The sequence below is a fragment of the Bison bison genome, unplaced genomic scaffold (genome assembly GCF_000754665.1).
Source record: "Bison bison bison isolate TAMUID 2011002044 unplaced genomic scaffold, Bison_UMD1.0 scf7180017864172, whole genome shotgun sequence".
Classification (NCBI taxonomy): domain Eukaryota; kingdom Metazoa; phylum Chordata; class Mammalia; order Artiodactyla; family Bovidae; genus Bison; species Bison bison.
Window position 1 is genome coordinate 1,249,309 of NW_011494744.1, and position 18,106 is coordinate 1,267,414.

At 44.4% G+C, this 18,106-nt stretch overlaps 1 protein-coding gene across 7 annotated transcripts in view; it reads right to left on the minus strand.

Annotated features, from left to right (window-relative positions):
* Nucleotides 1-18,106, minus strand: part of PDE6C (phosphodiesterase 6C, cGMP-specific, cone, alpha prime) — a 53,691-nt gene that overhangs the window by 17,214 nt on the left and 18,371 nt on the right. For 6 of the 7 annotated variants that reach the window (XM_010842179.1, XM_010842180.1, XM_010842177.1 and 3 more), the window contains 8 exons: nucleotides 17,224-17,271; nucleotides 12,437-12,586; nucleotides 11,715-11,858; nucleotides 10,505-10,573; nucleotides 5,033-5,179; nucleotides 4,681-4,788; nucleotides 4,049-4,158; nucleotides 2,308-2,395 (listed from right to left, as the gene is read on the minus strand). In XM_010842179.1, coding sequence (XP_010840481.1) covers nucleotides 2,308-2,395; nucleotides 4,049-4,158; nucleotides 4,681-4,788; nucleotides 5,033-5,179; nucleotides 10,505-10,573; nucleotides 11,715-11,858; nucleotides 12,437-12,586; nucleotides 17,224-17,271 — 864 coding nt within the window. The remainder of the gene's footprint in view (nucleotides 1-2,307; nucleotides 2,396-4,048; nucleotides 4,159-4,680; nucleotides 4,789-5,032; nucleotides 5,180-10,504; nucleotides 10,574-11,714; nucleotides 11,859-12,436; nucleotides 12,587-17,223; nucleotides 17,272-18,106) is intronic. The other variant, XM_010842182.1, reaches the window with a different exon arrangement.

Genomic DNA, 18,106 nt, shown 5'->3' on the forward strand with positions numbered 1-18,106 from the left:
TCTCACTTCCACTGTATAATCATAAGGGATTTGATTTAGGTCATACCTGAATGGTCTAGTGGTTTTCCCTACTTTCTTCAATTTAAGTCTGAAGTTATAAATTTTATGAAGAAATGTTCTGAATAATAAAAGTATTCTGTTATTTATGCTAAATAATACATTTTGTCATTCTGATAGTACATTGTAGTATTAAAGTTTATATTCTGAGAAATTTGGCTAACAAGGGCTTTAACCCCTATTCATTAGGTTAAAGGGTAGATTTCTGACTAGTTTAGAATACAGACAGTTCTGTCCTCAAAGCAGGGAATCCAACTCTACTGGGACATAAAGCCTGATAACATACAAAACACAATAAGTAATGCCTACAAAATGGCAAAATTGCTAGGTAAGGATTTGCCTTACGAAAAAAAATTAAAGTTTTAAATATAAGTATTTCCTCTATACAATAAATAAATAGAAGAACTGTACTGTCTTCCAAAAATGTGAAAAGAACATCTGATGTTAAAATTTCATGTTTTCAGCATTCAGTTTGCCTGCTCATAAAAAGCTCTGTGATTGCATTTATTGCCTAGTGACTCTATTTACAACCTTTAAAAGTCTGCAATTAGCAGGTCAAATAGCATTGTAGATAGGTCCTTGCCAAGGTGGAATGGATTACTAGGATGCGATATTCCTTTTTAAAAAGAGTAAGCCTTTATCTAGCCATGAAAACCAGTTCAGACTGCAGAGTAAATAACATTTAAAAATTACAATGGGAAACAACAACTCTTTTAAATTCTCAAATCCCAGAAAGTAAAAATATATGAGCTACTAGGAGCCCTTCCATAGTTAAGCATTTAAACATTTGGCTATAAAGGTTTTAGAATATATTTTGCATTAGTAGGTAAATGTAAAATAAATTATTTTTGATACTGCCTGCCTGTGGTATATGTAATCAGCTGGATATATGGAAGACCCTTACTCAAAAACATAAGACCATCCCAACCAGTAAGGCAAGACCCTTAACAAACTGGGTGGATAACAAATTACTATCATATTCGTGAACTACTTTCAATTCTATTTTTTCCAACTCTCATAGAACAGATATCCTCATTCTTTTTATGATACTACTGCAGGAACAGGTCCTGGCTACACACGAGAGTGATGAAAACTCTTATTAAAAATGCAGATTCCTAGGTCCAATCCCCAGGGAGCCTGGTAAGTGGGAGATGAAGCCCAGGATGTGTTTTTAACCGCCTGCCCTCTTCTGCCCTGTGAAATCGGTAATTCAGTGCAGTTGGTCTCTGTCCTCCTGTCTGGATGCTGCATCAATCAAAGGCTATTAAAAATATTTAAACCATATGTCTGTTTTCTTTTTCCACTTTTCTGCCTAATTGCCCTTACAAATTTTTCCCACTTGGCTTTTGATTACCTAGAAGAATGTAATATTATCTCGAAACTTGGACATATTTCCTTGTACCCCTTCTCCTGAGCCTTTAATAAGCAATTATTATCAAAAGTGAAAAAAGCTCCACTCTCCCAAGGGCTTATTTATCCTAATGAGTTTGTGTGATTCTAGACAATTTCTCTGTGCAGACAGAAGAATGTTCCCTTCTATCTAACAATGATTCATTCTGAGTTAGAATCTTCTCAGATTTGTTCTCAAGCATAACTAGATAATATTCAAAACTTTTCCAACAAGCCTATGTACTCTTTAAATAAAATCAATAAAAAGAAAAATCTTTTTATCGAAAGTTAGTAGTACATGATATTGTATAAATCACAATGAATTCAGGGCCAAGCTTAACCCACTTCCCGTGAAAAGTTCCCTGATGCCACCCCTCTTCTCTCCTATGCCCCACCCACTCCTGAATGGGACATCTCCCTCACTCACTCAGTGCCTCTGATGGCAGCTGTCTGATCTTACAGCCTGATTTTCATGCCTACCCCCAAACTACCAACACCTGACTGTCTCAAAGATCCAGACAATGCCTTAACAGTACATGCCCTATGAATAAGAAAAGCAGTAGCTGTGTAGCCTCCTCTTTTTACATTCATACATACCCAAGGTAAACTTTTTATTCTTACTCTACAGACCCACAGAGATTCTGTGACTTTTCATAGCTCTTTCCTCCTCTATCTCAGCTACTTCCAATTTGATTGTTCAAAAACTATCGCAATATAGTCATTTCTATCAATTGACTTCAATAAGGGTATATACACTGTCAGCCACCAGCATTCAGGATGATCTTCTTGCTAAGCATTTTCTGTGGGTTAGCACTTTGATCCAGAGCTTGTGAGCTGCCCTAGAGAGAGAGACCCACGTACCTCATCCTGCAGGAGCGTCTTACTGTACTCCAGGTGGTGCCTCTCCAAGATGGAAGAGCCGTGAAGCCTTGCTAGCGGAGATGTGGACCTAGGAGGAAAAGGGTCATTTTAGCTATTTAAAGATGACACATAAGATCACACAGTACAGAATCCTTGCAATCTGAGGATTTTTTTTTTTCATGTCTTCCCTCTCCCCTAATGACTGTGAAACAGTTGAAAGTAACATATTGGAAAAGAATTTTTAGATTTAGAACAGAAGAATATGCTCTTTAAAAATCTTTTTAAGAAAAACCCTAATTTGTTAAATGCATAAAATGATTTAATTGCTTGAACTACAAAGTTTCTCTCACGGAAAGAAAAGGAAGAAGGTCAGCTCGCCCATCGCTGATGGAACCCATGCAGACTCCCAACACCAGGCCAAAGCAGAAGTCTGGGATGTGGTCTCATCTCTTCTGCAAACCTGGAGACAAGATGCCACATCCCATTTGGCTACTCTCTTTTCATCTACGGCAAGTTAGATTTGACTGTTTGGGACTTGTTTCTTCATCAGTAAAAGAGGGGAACAATAGTAACTCCCAGGTGGGAGGGCTACAAGGATTCAAAAAGGCCATAGGTATCAAGTTCTCAGCTGGTCTCCCAGTACACAAGTGCTCAATAAATACTCATTCCTTTGAAACTGAATTGGCTGAAGCAGTTAGGGCGGAAGAGAGCTCAGTCATTGTCAGGAAACCTGCATTCAGGAATGCGGAACAGCCAGCACGGGCTGGAGCTCTTAGAGGAAGATGTGTCTTGCCTGAACCCAGACTGGGAATCCCCACTTCAGGGCAAAGCCTGATTGGCAGAGTTGCTGAAGGTGAAAAGTCACTGCTTAATTCATTGAGTAAATTTCTTGAGCATCTACTATGTAATTTCAGACATACAATTTCATGTGATTGTCACAGCAGTCTTTGAGAGGTCAATATTGTACCCATTTAACAGTTAAGAAACTGAATCTCGAATACATTAAGTGATTTACCCAAGATCACTTAACAAGAAGTGTTTGGATCCCACAAACCCAGACTCCAAAGCTCATACTCTCTAAAATGTCTCACTTCCTCTGGTACCTTGTGGGTAGTGGGTTATGTGTAGGAGATGAGGATATAGTGCAGCCAAGGCAGACAGAGCTTCTTAAATGTCACTATCAAGGAGCTAGGTTGGCCATGGCATTGCTGACCAATTTTGAAAGTGCCAATGACAAAGTAACTAATAATAATAATACCTGATAATTATTAACCACCTAGCACCAACTGTGAGCTGACTGCTTTGTATGCATAGCCTTATTTAATCTTTACAGTGACCTTAAGTGTTAGGTAGCATTATTACAGTTCTTATTTTCCCAATGAGGAACTCAAAGCTTAGAAAGTTTAAATAATTTGTGAACTCAGTGAACACAAATCTGTCCGAGCTGAGAGCCTGCACTTCTTTTCTTAGGCAAGAGGGAAAGGTGGTGATGATGTTAAGATGCAAGCTCAGCTGGTGGAGGAACAAGAACGGGGAACATGAGAGGTAGTGAGCCCAGGAAGAAATGTTCTCTAGCTTGAGTTGGGGGTGTCACCCAAGGGTGTACAACTGCAAGTCGAAGATCAATGCACCTAAAGGTATGAATTCAATACTTTGATGAAATAAAGTTGAAAAAGTGAAGGCATTTACAAATGAGGTAGGGGCACCAGAACTATCGATGCGGCAGCATATGTTCACTTACTTCATCTGATACAAATTATTGGTGCCTCTGTGGTCAATGTCGTGGCAGAAGGCAGCAGCAAGCATGGCAAAGGCTTCAAGGTCTGTGTAGTATTTCTTCAGTCTTCCTGTCTAAAAGAAAATAGACATATATTTTCACTTACATTAATACATTATGCAGCATGTGCAGCGAGGCCTGCCTCTGATGGAGAAGGGTGTCTGCTGTGTTTTGAGAGCAAGCTTGCTTGCTTTCTTTTTTTGGTCACACCGCGTGGCATGTGGGATCTTAGTTCCCTGATCAGGGATCAAACCTTGACCCTTTGCATTGGAAGCATGGAGTCTTTACCACTGAACCACCAGGGAAGTCCCAAACTGGTTTTATTTCTTGTAGCTCATTCTGGGCAGTTACAAACCTAGCAGGTAACTGAATTTTTTTCCTTGAAAGACATAAGTACGTGAGTGTCAGAGTTATCATCCAGTCAAGCGCCCAGGGATACCCACATGCCCTGGCATCATCTCCAGAGGATTTGGGGATTTATGGGATTGTATCCATGAATTCCAAAATTACAGCTCTAATGTGATAGCCTGTATCTCTTCTCACAACGTTCAGGAGGGAGGCACGAGGTTTCACCAACTGCTGTGCTCCACACCTACCATCAGCAAAGTGAACATGGTCTGCCCCACGTTAAACCCGTGTCGCCAGTTGTGGTATGTGACGGCCCGGTACCCCTTCCTCACCGTGTACATCCATCTGGTGAGAACCTGCCGCCGAAGAAGACAACGCCACTCAGACTTTGGAACAGAATTCTAAAGGTTAGAAGGTCTGTGACAACCTTATCTGAAAAGATAGGATCGCCTTGTTTACAAGGTTTAAGCGGATATATTGACAAAGTTAATGATAATTTAAGATCCACACTGCAGGGAATCTGTTTGAACCACAGGTAATTTTACACAGTGGCGAACTGCCACAGAATCACACCATATTTTAAATTAAATACCATCTAACCTCTACAGGTACTTTGAATTTCTCCACCACGTTTATTTCAAAAAACAGCCGAAGTCCACACTTAATCAGTTCGTGCTCTGTGATGGGCAAGTCGCTGAAGCGGAATTCATACAGGTCTGCAGTCCGTGGGTCTGGCAGGTCCTCCTTCTGTTGAAATCAGGACCAAAGGTTCCAGTTTACATTCTTTTTTATCCCTTTAGTCAGACACAAAATTACAATGCAGTGATGCCACATGCACTTCCCTGAGCCTCTACATACCCAGTCCTGGGTTACGCCCCTATTATCCTCACAACAAATCTGCACAATGACCCTCAGTTTCCAGATGGTTAAACTGAGGCTCAGCTATCCTGAGAAGCTTTCTACGTGATGCATTCAATTCCAAAGCAGACCCCAGAGGCTACTTTCTTTCTCTGATGCAAAATAAAATGTTGAATTACAGCAGCCTAACCCATTTTCAATACTCTGCTGCTGCTGCTAAGTCACTTCAGTCGTGTCCGACTCTGCGCGACCCCATAGACGGCAGCCCACCAGGCTCCCCTGTCCCTGGGATTCTCCAGGCAAGAACACTGGAGTGGGTTGCCATTTCCTTCTCCAATGCAGGAAAGTGAAAAGTGAAAGTGAAGTCGCTCAGTGGTGTCCGACTCTTCGCGACCCCATGGACTGCAGCCCACCAGGCTCCTCCGTCCATGGGATTAACTTCTCTTTTTCCCTCTTCTAGAAATATTTAGTAAACAGTAAATGATGGCTTGATTCAGTTCTATCGTATTTTCTTCACCTGTTCAGTGATGCTTTCCCACTAGTCTGTGGGTTCCATAAGGATGGGATCATGGTGTGTTACCTGCTGCGGTAAAAGAACTTGAGGGCTTGTCCCACAGAGGTGCTTGGTTAATGTTCATTGAATGAATGAATGAATGCCCCCAGTGTCCTGGAACACACGCAGACATCTCATTTAACCCACCCCTTGTCAGGATTTAGGACCAGATGAAAAAACAGTTGAACTAGTCACATGGACATGGCTTGGGAAACAAAAATGTGGGTCTTGCCTTTAAGGACTTCACTTACTGAAGTGGTTAAAAATACAGATAGTGAAAGGTGAGATTCTGGAGGGGTGTGTATTCAGCTGATGTGACAGACGGCAGGGTGGAGACAACCCCACAAGAAGAAAGAAGCAGGCGAGGAAAGAAGAAAGAAAGAAAGAAAGAAAGCACACAGTCTGCTGTGTGGCCCAGCAGACGGACGTGCAGGAGCAGTTCAGTTCCGTGGGTGTTCACTGAGCCCATAGTAAACCCTCAATACTGTGCTAAGGTCACATCCCTCAGAAAGCTCAGGCTTGGTCCAGAGGATGATTCATGTTCTATTTGTACAAATTTCAACACCAAATGCTATATGGCTCTTTTAAATACAATTATGGTATCTGTTCACCTAACTCCCAAGTCAGAGCTGGCCCTCACACCCTTGCCCTTCTTTGTAGGGTCTTCCCGATTCTCCAAGGAAGAAGAACCCCTTCTCCCCAAGGCCACTCTTAGATGGTCACTTTGGGCAGAGACCTCTCTCCTGCAAAGCAATGGTTTTGAGCCAGGAAACTAGTGTTCAGTTCTGGGTTGGGGTTAGCTACATCAGTGTTCTTATCTGTGAAATGCGGATAATAATAGTAACATTTTTGTCTTTGTTGTTTTAATGAAAAAGCAGTACCAATTTTATTTTCATGTGTCAAAGACAATTAGAGGGGATTCGTCACACGACCCCTAGGGAAAGTGAAAGTCACTCAGTCATGTCTGACTCTTAGTGAGCCCATGGACTATACAGTCCATGGAATTTTCCAGGCCAGAATACTGGAGTAGGTAGCCTTTCCCTTCTTGAGGGGATCTTCCCAACCCAGGGATTGAACCCAGGTCTCCCACATTGCAGGCAGATTCTTTACCAGCTGAGCCACAAGGGAAGCCCCTAGTGGCACTTCCCAAAGCTCCTTCCTCACAGGGCCTCTCGCGTCCTCCACTGTTCCTTCTCATCACTTTCTCTCTGTCCAGAACCTCCCAGATTCCTTGCCCATGGGAGCTCTTTTTTCCTTTTGTTCATTTTTAATTATCCAACAGACATTTATTGGTTCCTATTTGTGTTGTAGGCATTATGGATAAAACAATGTCACTACTCCCTGAAATGCACATTCTTGTGGGGAGAAATGGAAAATAAGCACATGTAAAAATCAGACCAAGAACTGTGGGGTGCAGTGAGGGGTGCCCCATGCCACAGAACCTCCCTGCTGGAAGTCACCTCTGCCCTGCTGTTCTCAGAGTATTATGTAAAGATCAAATGTGAAAACATTTTTTGAAGCATTACAGGGTCAGTCACACTAACGTGTAAGTGTGCATTTTTAGCAAGAAACAAAGTAAGAAGTTCTCAGAATTATGACTCCCAGGCCCAATTTGCAGACATAGGCAAACCATTGTAATAATACTATAATACAGAAATCACAGGTTTTGAAGAACAGCAGTCATTCAACAGTGATACAGAGAGCTTGATAGAAATAAAGGCTTTTGCTTGGTCTGAGAAGTAGGAACTCTAGCACCAAAGGCTGGTTTTCTCCTCTTTGATGGAACCCACAGCTGAGATTGAGAATGAGAGGCGGTGAGCATGAGAGATTGAGAGAAGTCACCCTCTCTGTAACTGTATGTGACTGTAACATGGCCCCACTGGCCTCCTGCATCCAGGCTAGCTCGCTCCCTCTGCTCCAGAGACCCTGACCATCTGATCAGGTCACTTCCTGGGTCCCAGTGTGCCAGGCTGCCATGTGTGGTCTTGCCCCACCTCCCTGCCAGGCCTCACAGGCTGCTCCCCTCCTCCACTCGCTGGGGCTCTGGCCACACCAGCTGTGTCCCCCTACCCTGGCCTGGACTGTCCTGCTTTCCCTTCTCATCTCCAAGCCCGCATCATCACTCTCTGCCCACCCAGCTCCCGCGTTCCCTTCAGGCCTACACGCCATGGCCTTCATCTCATTCTCCACCACCTTCTGTGAGGAGAGTGAGGCCCTCGGCCTCCCCAGGGCCCTTGATGCTCACGCCCTATGAACCCGTCCATTCAAGGCAGTGTCATTGCTTGTATTTTTCATCTAATAAACAAGGGGTTTCTTGAGCCAGGTAAGAACCAGACCACATTATCTTTCGCCCTTGGGACTTAACAGTTTCTTGTATCATAGTGCATCTCAATAATTAGTGAATGAATAAAAAAAAAACTCAAGGAGGAGTGAATGAGGTACTTCTCTGGGATATTCTCTCTACGTCTTCTATGGTCTGGTAAACAGGAGCTACAGGGCATCTGTGAGTGACCTGAAATGTCCCAGGAAGCAGGGGGAGGAAGGGGGACAACCTTCCCCACTTCCTCTGCCCAAGTTGCAGTGCTGCTTCCTCAGTCCTTACCAGCACAGCCCCACGCACCTGCTGTTACACCTATAAAAGAGGGCCACGCCTTCCCTGAACCAAGAATTGAAGCGCATCCCTGGAGAAAAGCACGGTAAGTGAAGATGCATATGTATGTATGCCGCTTGGAAATTATGCCAAGATAGTTTCGAGCGCCCCTCTCAAACACATGTTTGTTTCTTGAGTTGGGCTTCCCTGATAGCTCAGCTGGTAAAGAATCTGCCTGCAATGCAGGAGACCCCAGTTCAATTCCTGGGTTGGGAGGATCTGCTGGAGAAGGGATAGGCTACCCACTCCAGTATTCTTGGGCTTCCCTTGTGGCTCAGCTGGTAAAGAATCTGCCTGCAATGCGAGAGACCTGGTTTTGATCCCTGGGTTGGGAAGAACCCTTGGAGAAGGGAAAGGCTACCCACTCCAATATTCTGGCCTGGAGAATTCCATGGACTGTATAGTCCATGGGGTTGCAAAGATGCATATATATGTTTATTCCACTTGGAAATTATGCCAAGATAGTTTCAGATAACCCCTCTGAAATCTGTGTTTGTTTAAGTTACATGCAGCAATGATTTAGGATGAGCTTTAGAGCATATCTTATATTCAAAACAAGCCATTTTGTTGTAAAGCTACTGATTCTTTGTCCATTTTATTGCTTTTCCATCATAAGGCCCTTCCCTCCTCTAAACAGAGAACTAGAAAATTTCTAACATGAATATCAATTAAAGCTTTGTTTTACAAAGAAGATGAGTTTTGTTGGGGGCAAATGAGCAGAAGGAAGGGTCATCTTCTGGACTACATGTGAGAGGGAAGTGCTCACCAGTTAAGTCAAAGAGAGTGAGAGAAGGAGAAAGAGCCTCAGGTGACACGAAAATATGCAAGGTGTCAAAACATAGAGGTCAAAGGCCACTGGCTCTGTGGTGGTACAGCCAAGGGCCAGGACGGGGAGACAGAGCTCATGAAAGATGGGGATGGGGAGGTAAGATACTCAGTATATCTTAGCTCAGAAAAAAAGAACGCAGATCGGAAAGGGGCAGTGGAAAACAGGATAGGGTAGTTAGGGAGGCAAACAAATGTGACGTTACTTCAATTTCAGACAGATTGTATTCAAGCCTCTGAAAGTCAAAGGTCTAGGGGCCTTGGTAAATATCCCAGGCTTTTAGTTGGGACCCCAGAAGGGCCACCCTCTAGAAATAAAGATTCTACCCGAGTAGGAAGGGCAAACCTCAGATAGACCATCCCTGATGAACTCTAAAACCAGCTCCCCCACTGGCCAGAAGAAAATCAACCCTCTGAAGAGAAAGATAACATCACCCAGAGCCCCTCCAAGCTTTTATCCACAATGTCTGGGTCTCAATGAAAAAATTATGAAGTATGCCTTAAAATGATCAAATGAGTAAAACTCAAGAGTAAATATAGACAGTAGAATCAGACATATAGGTGATTTAGGTATTGAGAATTTAAAATCACTACGATGAATAAATTTAAGAAGATTGACGAAAAGAGAGAGAAAGTCGATAAAATGACAAAGTTTCAGTATAGAGTTGAAATCTTAAAAAAAAAAAAAAAAAAGTTAAATATACATCCTAGAACTGAACAAGAGAAGCTCTGAAATTAAAAACTTACCTCATGGGTTTAACAGTTGACTGAAGAAAATTTGGGTGAGTTTAAATAGTAGATACAAAATACAGGATTAGTGACTGGAAGAGAAGTTATTTCAACTAGACATAATAGGCGTGACCCAATGGCAACAATAGGAAAGAAATAATTCCTCCAGGATCCAGAAGAGAAGCTAGAGATGGCAGAAATGACAACGGTGCCTGTAAGGGTCTGTCTGTAACTCTGCCACATCTTCAAGGGTGGCCATGGTGTAATCCAAAGCTATTCAAATAAACCAGGCCATGCTATCCCCCAGAGTCTGTGCCTGAACTCTCTTGTGCAGTGGTCTAGATTAGCTGTGACTCTAATTTACCTTTGTGGATTGCACTGTGGGGGACAAAGAGGAAGAAAAGCAGGGAACCATATTTTATTTAAAAGGCATTAAGGATAGAAGTAAAACACTTACCAAAATTGTGACAAGCTGTTTTTCTTCACAGTCTTCAATTACATCTATATTTAACTTCTCTTTAAATTTCTAAAATGTAAAAGCAAAGGAAGTGTGAAATTCCTATAAAGTTGATCTCTATGTGATTCCTTTACTCTTAAAATCAGTTAAAATAAAGCATGCTCTAATGAGTCCCATGACAAAGTGCCATACAAAGGTCTATAGCACTGGATTATGTAGAATTTTCTCTAAAACACAATTACTCTTTCTTATCCTCCAAAATGTAACAGCAGCTGTCTCAAAGAGAGAGAGGAAGGAGACATTGATAGTTCACACGTAGGCGAGAAAAATGAGTGGCTTACATCTGTTTTTCTATTAGTTTATAGCAATTTCCCTGTATTTCCCCAGACATTTTCATCTTCAACATATCAAATTCTCAAATTTCTTTTACATCTCAAACCACCCAGCAAAAACAAACAAAAACACCCCAGGAAAACTATATCACACATTCTCTGAAAGCTAGGGAAATAAAGGAATAGAGATCATGGGTGTGTGATATTTCCCCTTCATTTGGTGGTGATTAGAACACTTCTAGCAAATACCTACTGGCTCCCCAATCATCCATGATGTTGATTTGGTCATGTTTGTACACTGAAAATTTTAGTGAATGTGATATGAGGGAAGACTTGAAATGAGCTTGCACAGCTGGGCTTGCGGTCTGCCACTTGTCATCATCATGAGAAGAACATCTACCAGGTAGGTATGATGATCAAGGATGACAGATGCAGAGAGCCAACCAGATGCACAGCTCACAGCCCAACCAAAATCAGTTGAAGCCTGGTCAACCCATAAATGCATGAGAAATAGATGCTTATTGTCATATACAACTGAGAGGTTACGATTGTTATAGAGTATTACATGGCCAACAGCTGACGGTTCCCTCCATGGAAATATTTTTTTCTGTGCTAACAGTCCAATCTAGACCTAACTATTCCAGCTTCTACAGAGCTATTTTAAACAAAAAGCTGTTCCAACTAAGCAGTCTGGACATTCAGTAAGGGTCTGTGTACTATGAACCACCCAAATTCTCCCTGACCCCTCCTTCTCTGTCTCCCCTTCCTCAGCCCAGGACTAAACTTATTTTCCGCTGTCAGACCTCTGGGTACTCCGGTGAGATCCAGAAGCCATGGTTAAACAGCATCTAATCTCCGTAGGACTGATCCTCACTTACCAAAATAGACTTGATCTCATCAGGTGTAGCCTTGGTGTGGTTCATGAGCATTTCCTGGGCTATGTCCTTTCTGTTCTCCAGCTTATTCATTTTCTCATAGGTGTCAGTATTTAAGAGAGACCAGCCAAGAAACTGTGTGAGAGTCTGAAATTGATAAAATGTGATTCAATTCTCTAAAATTAAAGGAAAATTGATTTGGAGGCAACAGTCTGCATGCTTTCCTATCCAGCAATGGCTCTTCCCCCATCAAAAACCCAGTTTCTTGTTTTAATCTAAGAAAAAAATACTAATAGTCAGCACCAGACAATAAAATTGGCTAAGCCCTCGTTTTCGAAGTGCTTCATGCACCATGGATACTTTATTAGAGGAGAGGATGACCCAAATCCAATCAGATAAAGAATGACTTGAATCAGAGAGGGCTGGGGGTGACAGCAAGGAGGAGAGGGGGAAAAAAGGGAGTGGGGAGAAAAAGAGAGAGAAACCTTTTCCCCAATTTCCTAGTACTGGAAAGAATTTTGATTAAGTCAAACATTCACACTTTGGTAGAAAACAGTGCAGTTTTATGGAGATCAGGAAACAAATGACACAATAACAACATATTGACGGCAAGCGTGTGTGACTCACATCTTAATTACACTTTGGAAACATCTTTCCAGAACAACAATTATGCGTCCTCTATTCATGAATTTCATCTCCCTCCATTATTTTATAATTGCACTCACCTCAGCGATGTGCTCATCATATTCATCAAAAGGCTTTCCATCCTTCCTGTTGTAAAATGTAGCTACGCCCACGATGTCTTCCTTTTTGTTGACAATAGGCAGGGACAAGACATTTTTAATGACCCAGCCAGTTTCATCTACAGGTCCTTTCTACAAACAAAAAAGACACAGGTTATTTTTCAGCTTTTTAGTTTGAAATTACTGTATATTCACAGGATGTGGCAAGAGAAATGTACAGAGAATCCATGTGCCCTTCACCCAGTTTTCTTCACAGTATCATCTTGTGCCACTATGGTACACTAGCAAAACCAGGGAACACAGATTGGTATGACCCATGGAGCTTAACCAGGTTTAACCAGATTTGTATGTGTTTGTGCATGTGTGGGGGTGTGGAGGGCTGTTTTTATGCAAATTCATCATATATGTAGCTATGTACAACGTCCCTGGAATTGAGAGAATTAATCCAAGAATTAATCCACTTGCACTACCCCATTATAGCCATCCCCTTGCTATCCCCCACTTAGGTTGCTTTCAATTTAGATAAAGAATAATTTGGGGGTGTTCGATGCACAATTCCTATGCTGTGACAGAACGTGGCTAGAACTATGCAGTCATAAAAGCACTCTTGTACATTTGACTAAGTATCCTAGGACCAAGTGTCTGTATTGTGACAACCCTACCCTCTTCTCTTCAATCCCCTTCCCAGCCCTAGGATGGGAAGCATTTACCTCTATTACCTCAGTGCTCCCTGTTCACTTTTTCTGTCCTCCAATACCTATCTAGCTAATTCCTTAAACTCTGTTGAAACACCTAATGTGGTTTCTGTTTTCCTGACTGATCCACCAAGATCGTCCTTTGTCCTGTGGTGTGGTTCCATTTAGTAAATGTCTGTCAAGTCCCATGATGTTTCAGGACCTGGGTTAGCTGCTGAGGTGCAGAGATGAAGAAGTCACAGTCCCCAACCTCGAGATAACGGTTTGTTAGGGGATGCACACACAGAAGTTCAGGAGTGCTTCTCAAAGTGTCCGCCAAGAATCAAGGGCAACAGATCTTTCTTTTTTAGCCAGTTTCATAAATCTCCGGGAGTGTGTCTTAAATAAGCTTCCCAGGTGATTCTGAAGTCCTCAGAAGTTTGAAAGCCATTGCAAAGACAGCCAAGTCCCCAGCACACCACACTGCTCCTCCTTCTGCCTGCTCTCAGCTTGTTTACTCATCCTCAGAGATGGAGGTTAAGTCTCGCCTCTCCCAGGGAGGCTTCTCTAGCTTTTCACTCACATGGAACTTTCCTTTTTCAGAATTCCATCAGCACTTTTAGCCTGGATCACACAACTTAGGTACTTTCCAAATGCTTTGAACTGTTGGCTTTTGTCTCTGAGGCTATTTTCTAACCAAAGAGCAGTTCCATAAACTGTTGAATTCTACCTAAGTAATGGGACAGTGCTGGGCATATAAGGGATGCTCAATAAACAACTGCTTATTAGTTGAAGAGCTCCTCTTTATGCTGTTGCTGCTGCTAAGTCGCTTCAGTCGTGTCCAACTCTGTGCGACCCCATAGATGGCAGCCCACCAGGCTCCTCTGTCCCTAGGATTCTCCAGACAAGAGTACTGGAGTGGGTTGCCATTTCCTTCTCCAATTCTTTATGCTTGGAATGAGAAGCAAAGAAACCAAGCCTCAATTCATGCTTCCTAATGGTCGAAGCTCTGGGGGGAAAAAGTAGTGCACAGTCGTTCTCAAAATTTTCAGTTTGGGAAAACACTATGAAACATTTATATACTTACACCCTCACACAGATCAGAGACAAAGTCAATAACAGAAAGTGTTGTTACCTGTGTGCAAAATAACCTCACACCCATAAGTACCTGGGTGTACATATATTTTTAAAAGCTTCCAAAATACGTTTTACTGCCTCTGTTTTTCAGTCCGTATTCATTACCTGTTCACGTTCATGTGTTTTGCTATTAAATTGGAGCTTGTTCACAGAAAAATGATAGGAGGAACTTAACACTTGAAAAGTAGGACAAAAACTTAAGACTGAGAATATTCTATATACTTTTTCTTCTGTGAATTGGGATCACTTTAATTGATATGAAAGGAAGAAGTCCCTACTTCACTTCAAGGAACACCTCAAAGATGTCTACTTGTCAATGCCTGGAATCTGTGAACAAGTTACTTTATGTGGAAGGAGTATTAAACCAGCAGATGGAGTTAAGATTATTAGTCAGCTGATCTTAAAATAGGGAAATTATCCTGGATTTTCCAGGTAGACACAATGTAATCACAAGGATCCTTACAAGTAGAAAAGAGTCAGGGTCAAAAATCAGAGAAGGACATACAACATCAGGGGCAAGGTCAGGCCAATGCGATGCTAGTTTTGAAAGCGGAAGGCACCACAAGCCAAGGCTGCCTCTAGCCCCTGGGAAAGACAAGGAGGCAGGTTCTCCCCCAGATCCTTTAGAAAGGAAGTCAGTCCTGCCAATACCTTGAATTTTGCCCAGTGTGACCCATATTAGACCTCTGACTCCAGAACTGTAAGATAACTCAGTTGTGTCACTTTAAGTCACTGAGTAGTCATTGTTATGGCAGCAACAGGAAGCTAATACATCATGCCACCAAGGAACATAGTTTGAGAACCACTGCCTTTTCAGGTTTGCTCCGACCATAGTTCACTTTGAATCATTGGTTTTTCCATTACACTTCTCAGGTGCAAGAGGGACCAGTGAGGATGGAGGTGGGTGTGAGCAGATGGAGAGAGAAGGGGAGGCCGGGTACGGTGGAGGCTTGGGGAGAAGGGGCGCCCTTTCCTGAGTCTGATCTTTGGGATGATGCAAAAAGGGGAAATGGAGAGGGAGGCTGAGAGCACCCCAAGATGCAGTCCTGACCCCAGTCCAAGGATGGAGGGCTGGATGGATGGAGGGCTGGGTGGGAGTGTCTCCAGCCACAGTGCAGTTCTAAAATAGTTTGCAGGGCTGAAGGGGATTCCTAGGACCCATGGTGCTGGTTGGAGGAGTCTGGCGCCTCCCAGGAACTGGCCTATGTTAGTATCCCAGGGCCTGGAAGTGGAGCCTCCGCCCTAGCAGTGGATTTCTGAGCCCAGCAGACATTGGACGGTCATCCTTCCCACAGTCAGAGTCCCAAGAAGCATGTTTTCATGGGCACTCCACTGATGTTTCTTGGGGAACTGGGAGATTCCTATGGGCTGGAGGTTTACCCCAGGTGAGTGCTCAACTTCCTCTGAACCATCAGAGCCCTTGTATGGCTGCTCCCATGGAAGCCACACAAAGCCCCCAGAAAGCACAGGCCCTCACACCTCAGAATGCAGCTTGGTTCTACTGCCCTCCCTGTCCAGACAATGACTGCTTAAGGTTCAGACACCTTAAGGAGTCCATGTCCCCTTCTTCCTGCCTGTGCACCCTTTCCTGGCATGCAATTACCATAAACAGAGGGGCCAGGGCTGGGCACAGTGTGGTCACACTCAGGCCTTGGACTGCCAGGAGGAAGGAGCCAGAACAAGGGCTCTGATGGTTCAGAGGAGGCTGGGCACTCACCTAGGGTAAACCTCCAGCCCATAGGAATCTCCCAGCTCCCACAAAAAACATCAGTGGAGTGCCTGTGAAAACACACTTCTCAGGCCTCTGATTGTGGGAAGGATGACCGTCCAATGTCTGCTGGGCTCAGAAATCCACTGTTAGGGTGGAGGCTCCACTTCCTGGCCCTGGGATACTAACACAGGCCAGCTCCTGGGAGGCGCCAGACTCCTCCAACCAGCACCATGGGTCCTAGGAATCCTCTTCGGCCCTGCTAACTCTTTCACAACGGCATGGTGGCCTGAGTATGGTGTCTACATGTTCCATGTCATCAAGCAGAAGGATGAGCGGGGAGAACAGAGGGAAACCCGCCCTGAAACTGAGCAAGTGGCCACAGGTTCTTCCTGCCTGGACACTTTTGCTGCTGAGGAAACACCCCTCAGCCTCTGCCCCCCACCCCAGGTCGCCTTCACCCTGGTGTGGGCAGAGAGGGGGCTCTGTGGGTGAGTCTGTGTAGATAGGAAGACAGCCGCTAGTGATCCCCACTGGGAAGGCTGTCTCTATTCCCAACTAGACAGGTCTCCAACCGGACACGCTTGTTAAAACAGGACACAGAACAGCAGGGGCTAAAAGAAAAGGAGAGGCTGTGGGGCCAAAAGCCAGGTTGTCCCAGTGGTCAGGTGGGGAGGGGGTGAGAGAGGGGACAGGTAGGGATGGGCATCTCTGGATGTTGGAGGCGGAAAAATTAAAACCAAAAGTCTGACAGCATGGGGAGCCCCCAAGAACCCAACAGGAAGCTTCTTTTCCTCCTAACGGTGGTGATAAGCCGCCAGAAAGGGTGTGAGAAACCTGTAGAGGGCTGAATCCAGGTGGTACGATGTTTTCAGCCAATCACTCAGGCGGAGACCATTTACTGAGCACCTGTGCTGTGCCCAGACCACTAGACGACCAGGGATGGGAGAGAACGGAGAAGTGACAGTCCCTCCTGCCACTCCTTTGGCCCCCTAACCCACCCCACCCGCCAATGCCAGAGTGACAAACACCCTACCTCCTTGTCTCACCCTCCTTTCTCTTCCCCCCCTTCTTTTTTGCCTGAAGAACCTGCTACGTGGTGGCCAGCCAGGGTGAGCAGGACATAAGCCCTGTGCGTGCTTCCTGGTCACCCCTGAGCACCCGGAGGACTCTGGGGGTGGGAGTGGGGGGCAGTGCCGCCCCTGCTCCCTGCACTGGCGGGGGTGGGGGTGGTGGCAAAGGGCAGTTACCTGAAACGTGAAGTATTCATCCGCCGGGGCGTTCAGCATGTTGCAGATCTGGAAAGCAAACAGAGCCATTAGACACAGACCAGAAGGAGAAAGGACGTGGGAGCAAGGGATTCCTCCCTAGGCCTCCAGCGCTCGCAAGCACATTATTCACTCTGGGCCTGGCGAGACCAACTGAGCTAACAACACACTGAAGTTGAGACAGATGGGCACCAGCCCTTAACCAGAGTGCTTACGTCTGAGAAAACGTCTCCTCCAGCAACAGAATACAGAGAAACTCTAAGGGACTAAAAATAACTGCATGCACTCCCAGTTGGGGCAAAATGTAAACAGTAAGATACAAAAAACGTCACAAGCCAATGGCCATTTCTGAGGTGTGGGGAGCAAAAGCACTGACCTCGGCACACAGCACCGCCAAGGGGGTGGGCGGACCCTCTGGCCCAACCCACCAACCCGCCCCTAACCTCACCGCAATTAAGGCACCAGCTCGCCCCACCCAGGGAGCAACCTGTTTCTTGTTTTTGCTCCCTCCTGCCCGCAACTGGAGTGCCAATAAAGCCTTGCCTGAAGTCCTCCTCTGGCCTCCCGCCAATTGCGATTGATTAAAGAGCCAGAGGACCTGGGTGGGTAACTGTTGGCTTTTCTTCTGCTAAGTAAGACATTGGATGACGTTTAGCCCCATCTTTGCTCCCCCTACTCTTCCTGCCTCTAAGGAATCTACTTCCAAATTCAAAGCAGCTAGCTGCTCAGACCAAGAAGAGGAGGAAGCTAAAGCAGAAAGGCCTGGCAGGTGTGGCAGCAATTCTGGGAAGACTCTATTTTCTTTCCTTTTTTTTTTTCTTTTCTGATGTGGGATCCAGGTTGGAAGAAGGTGGTTAAGGGCTGG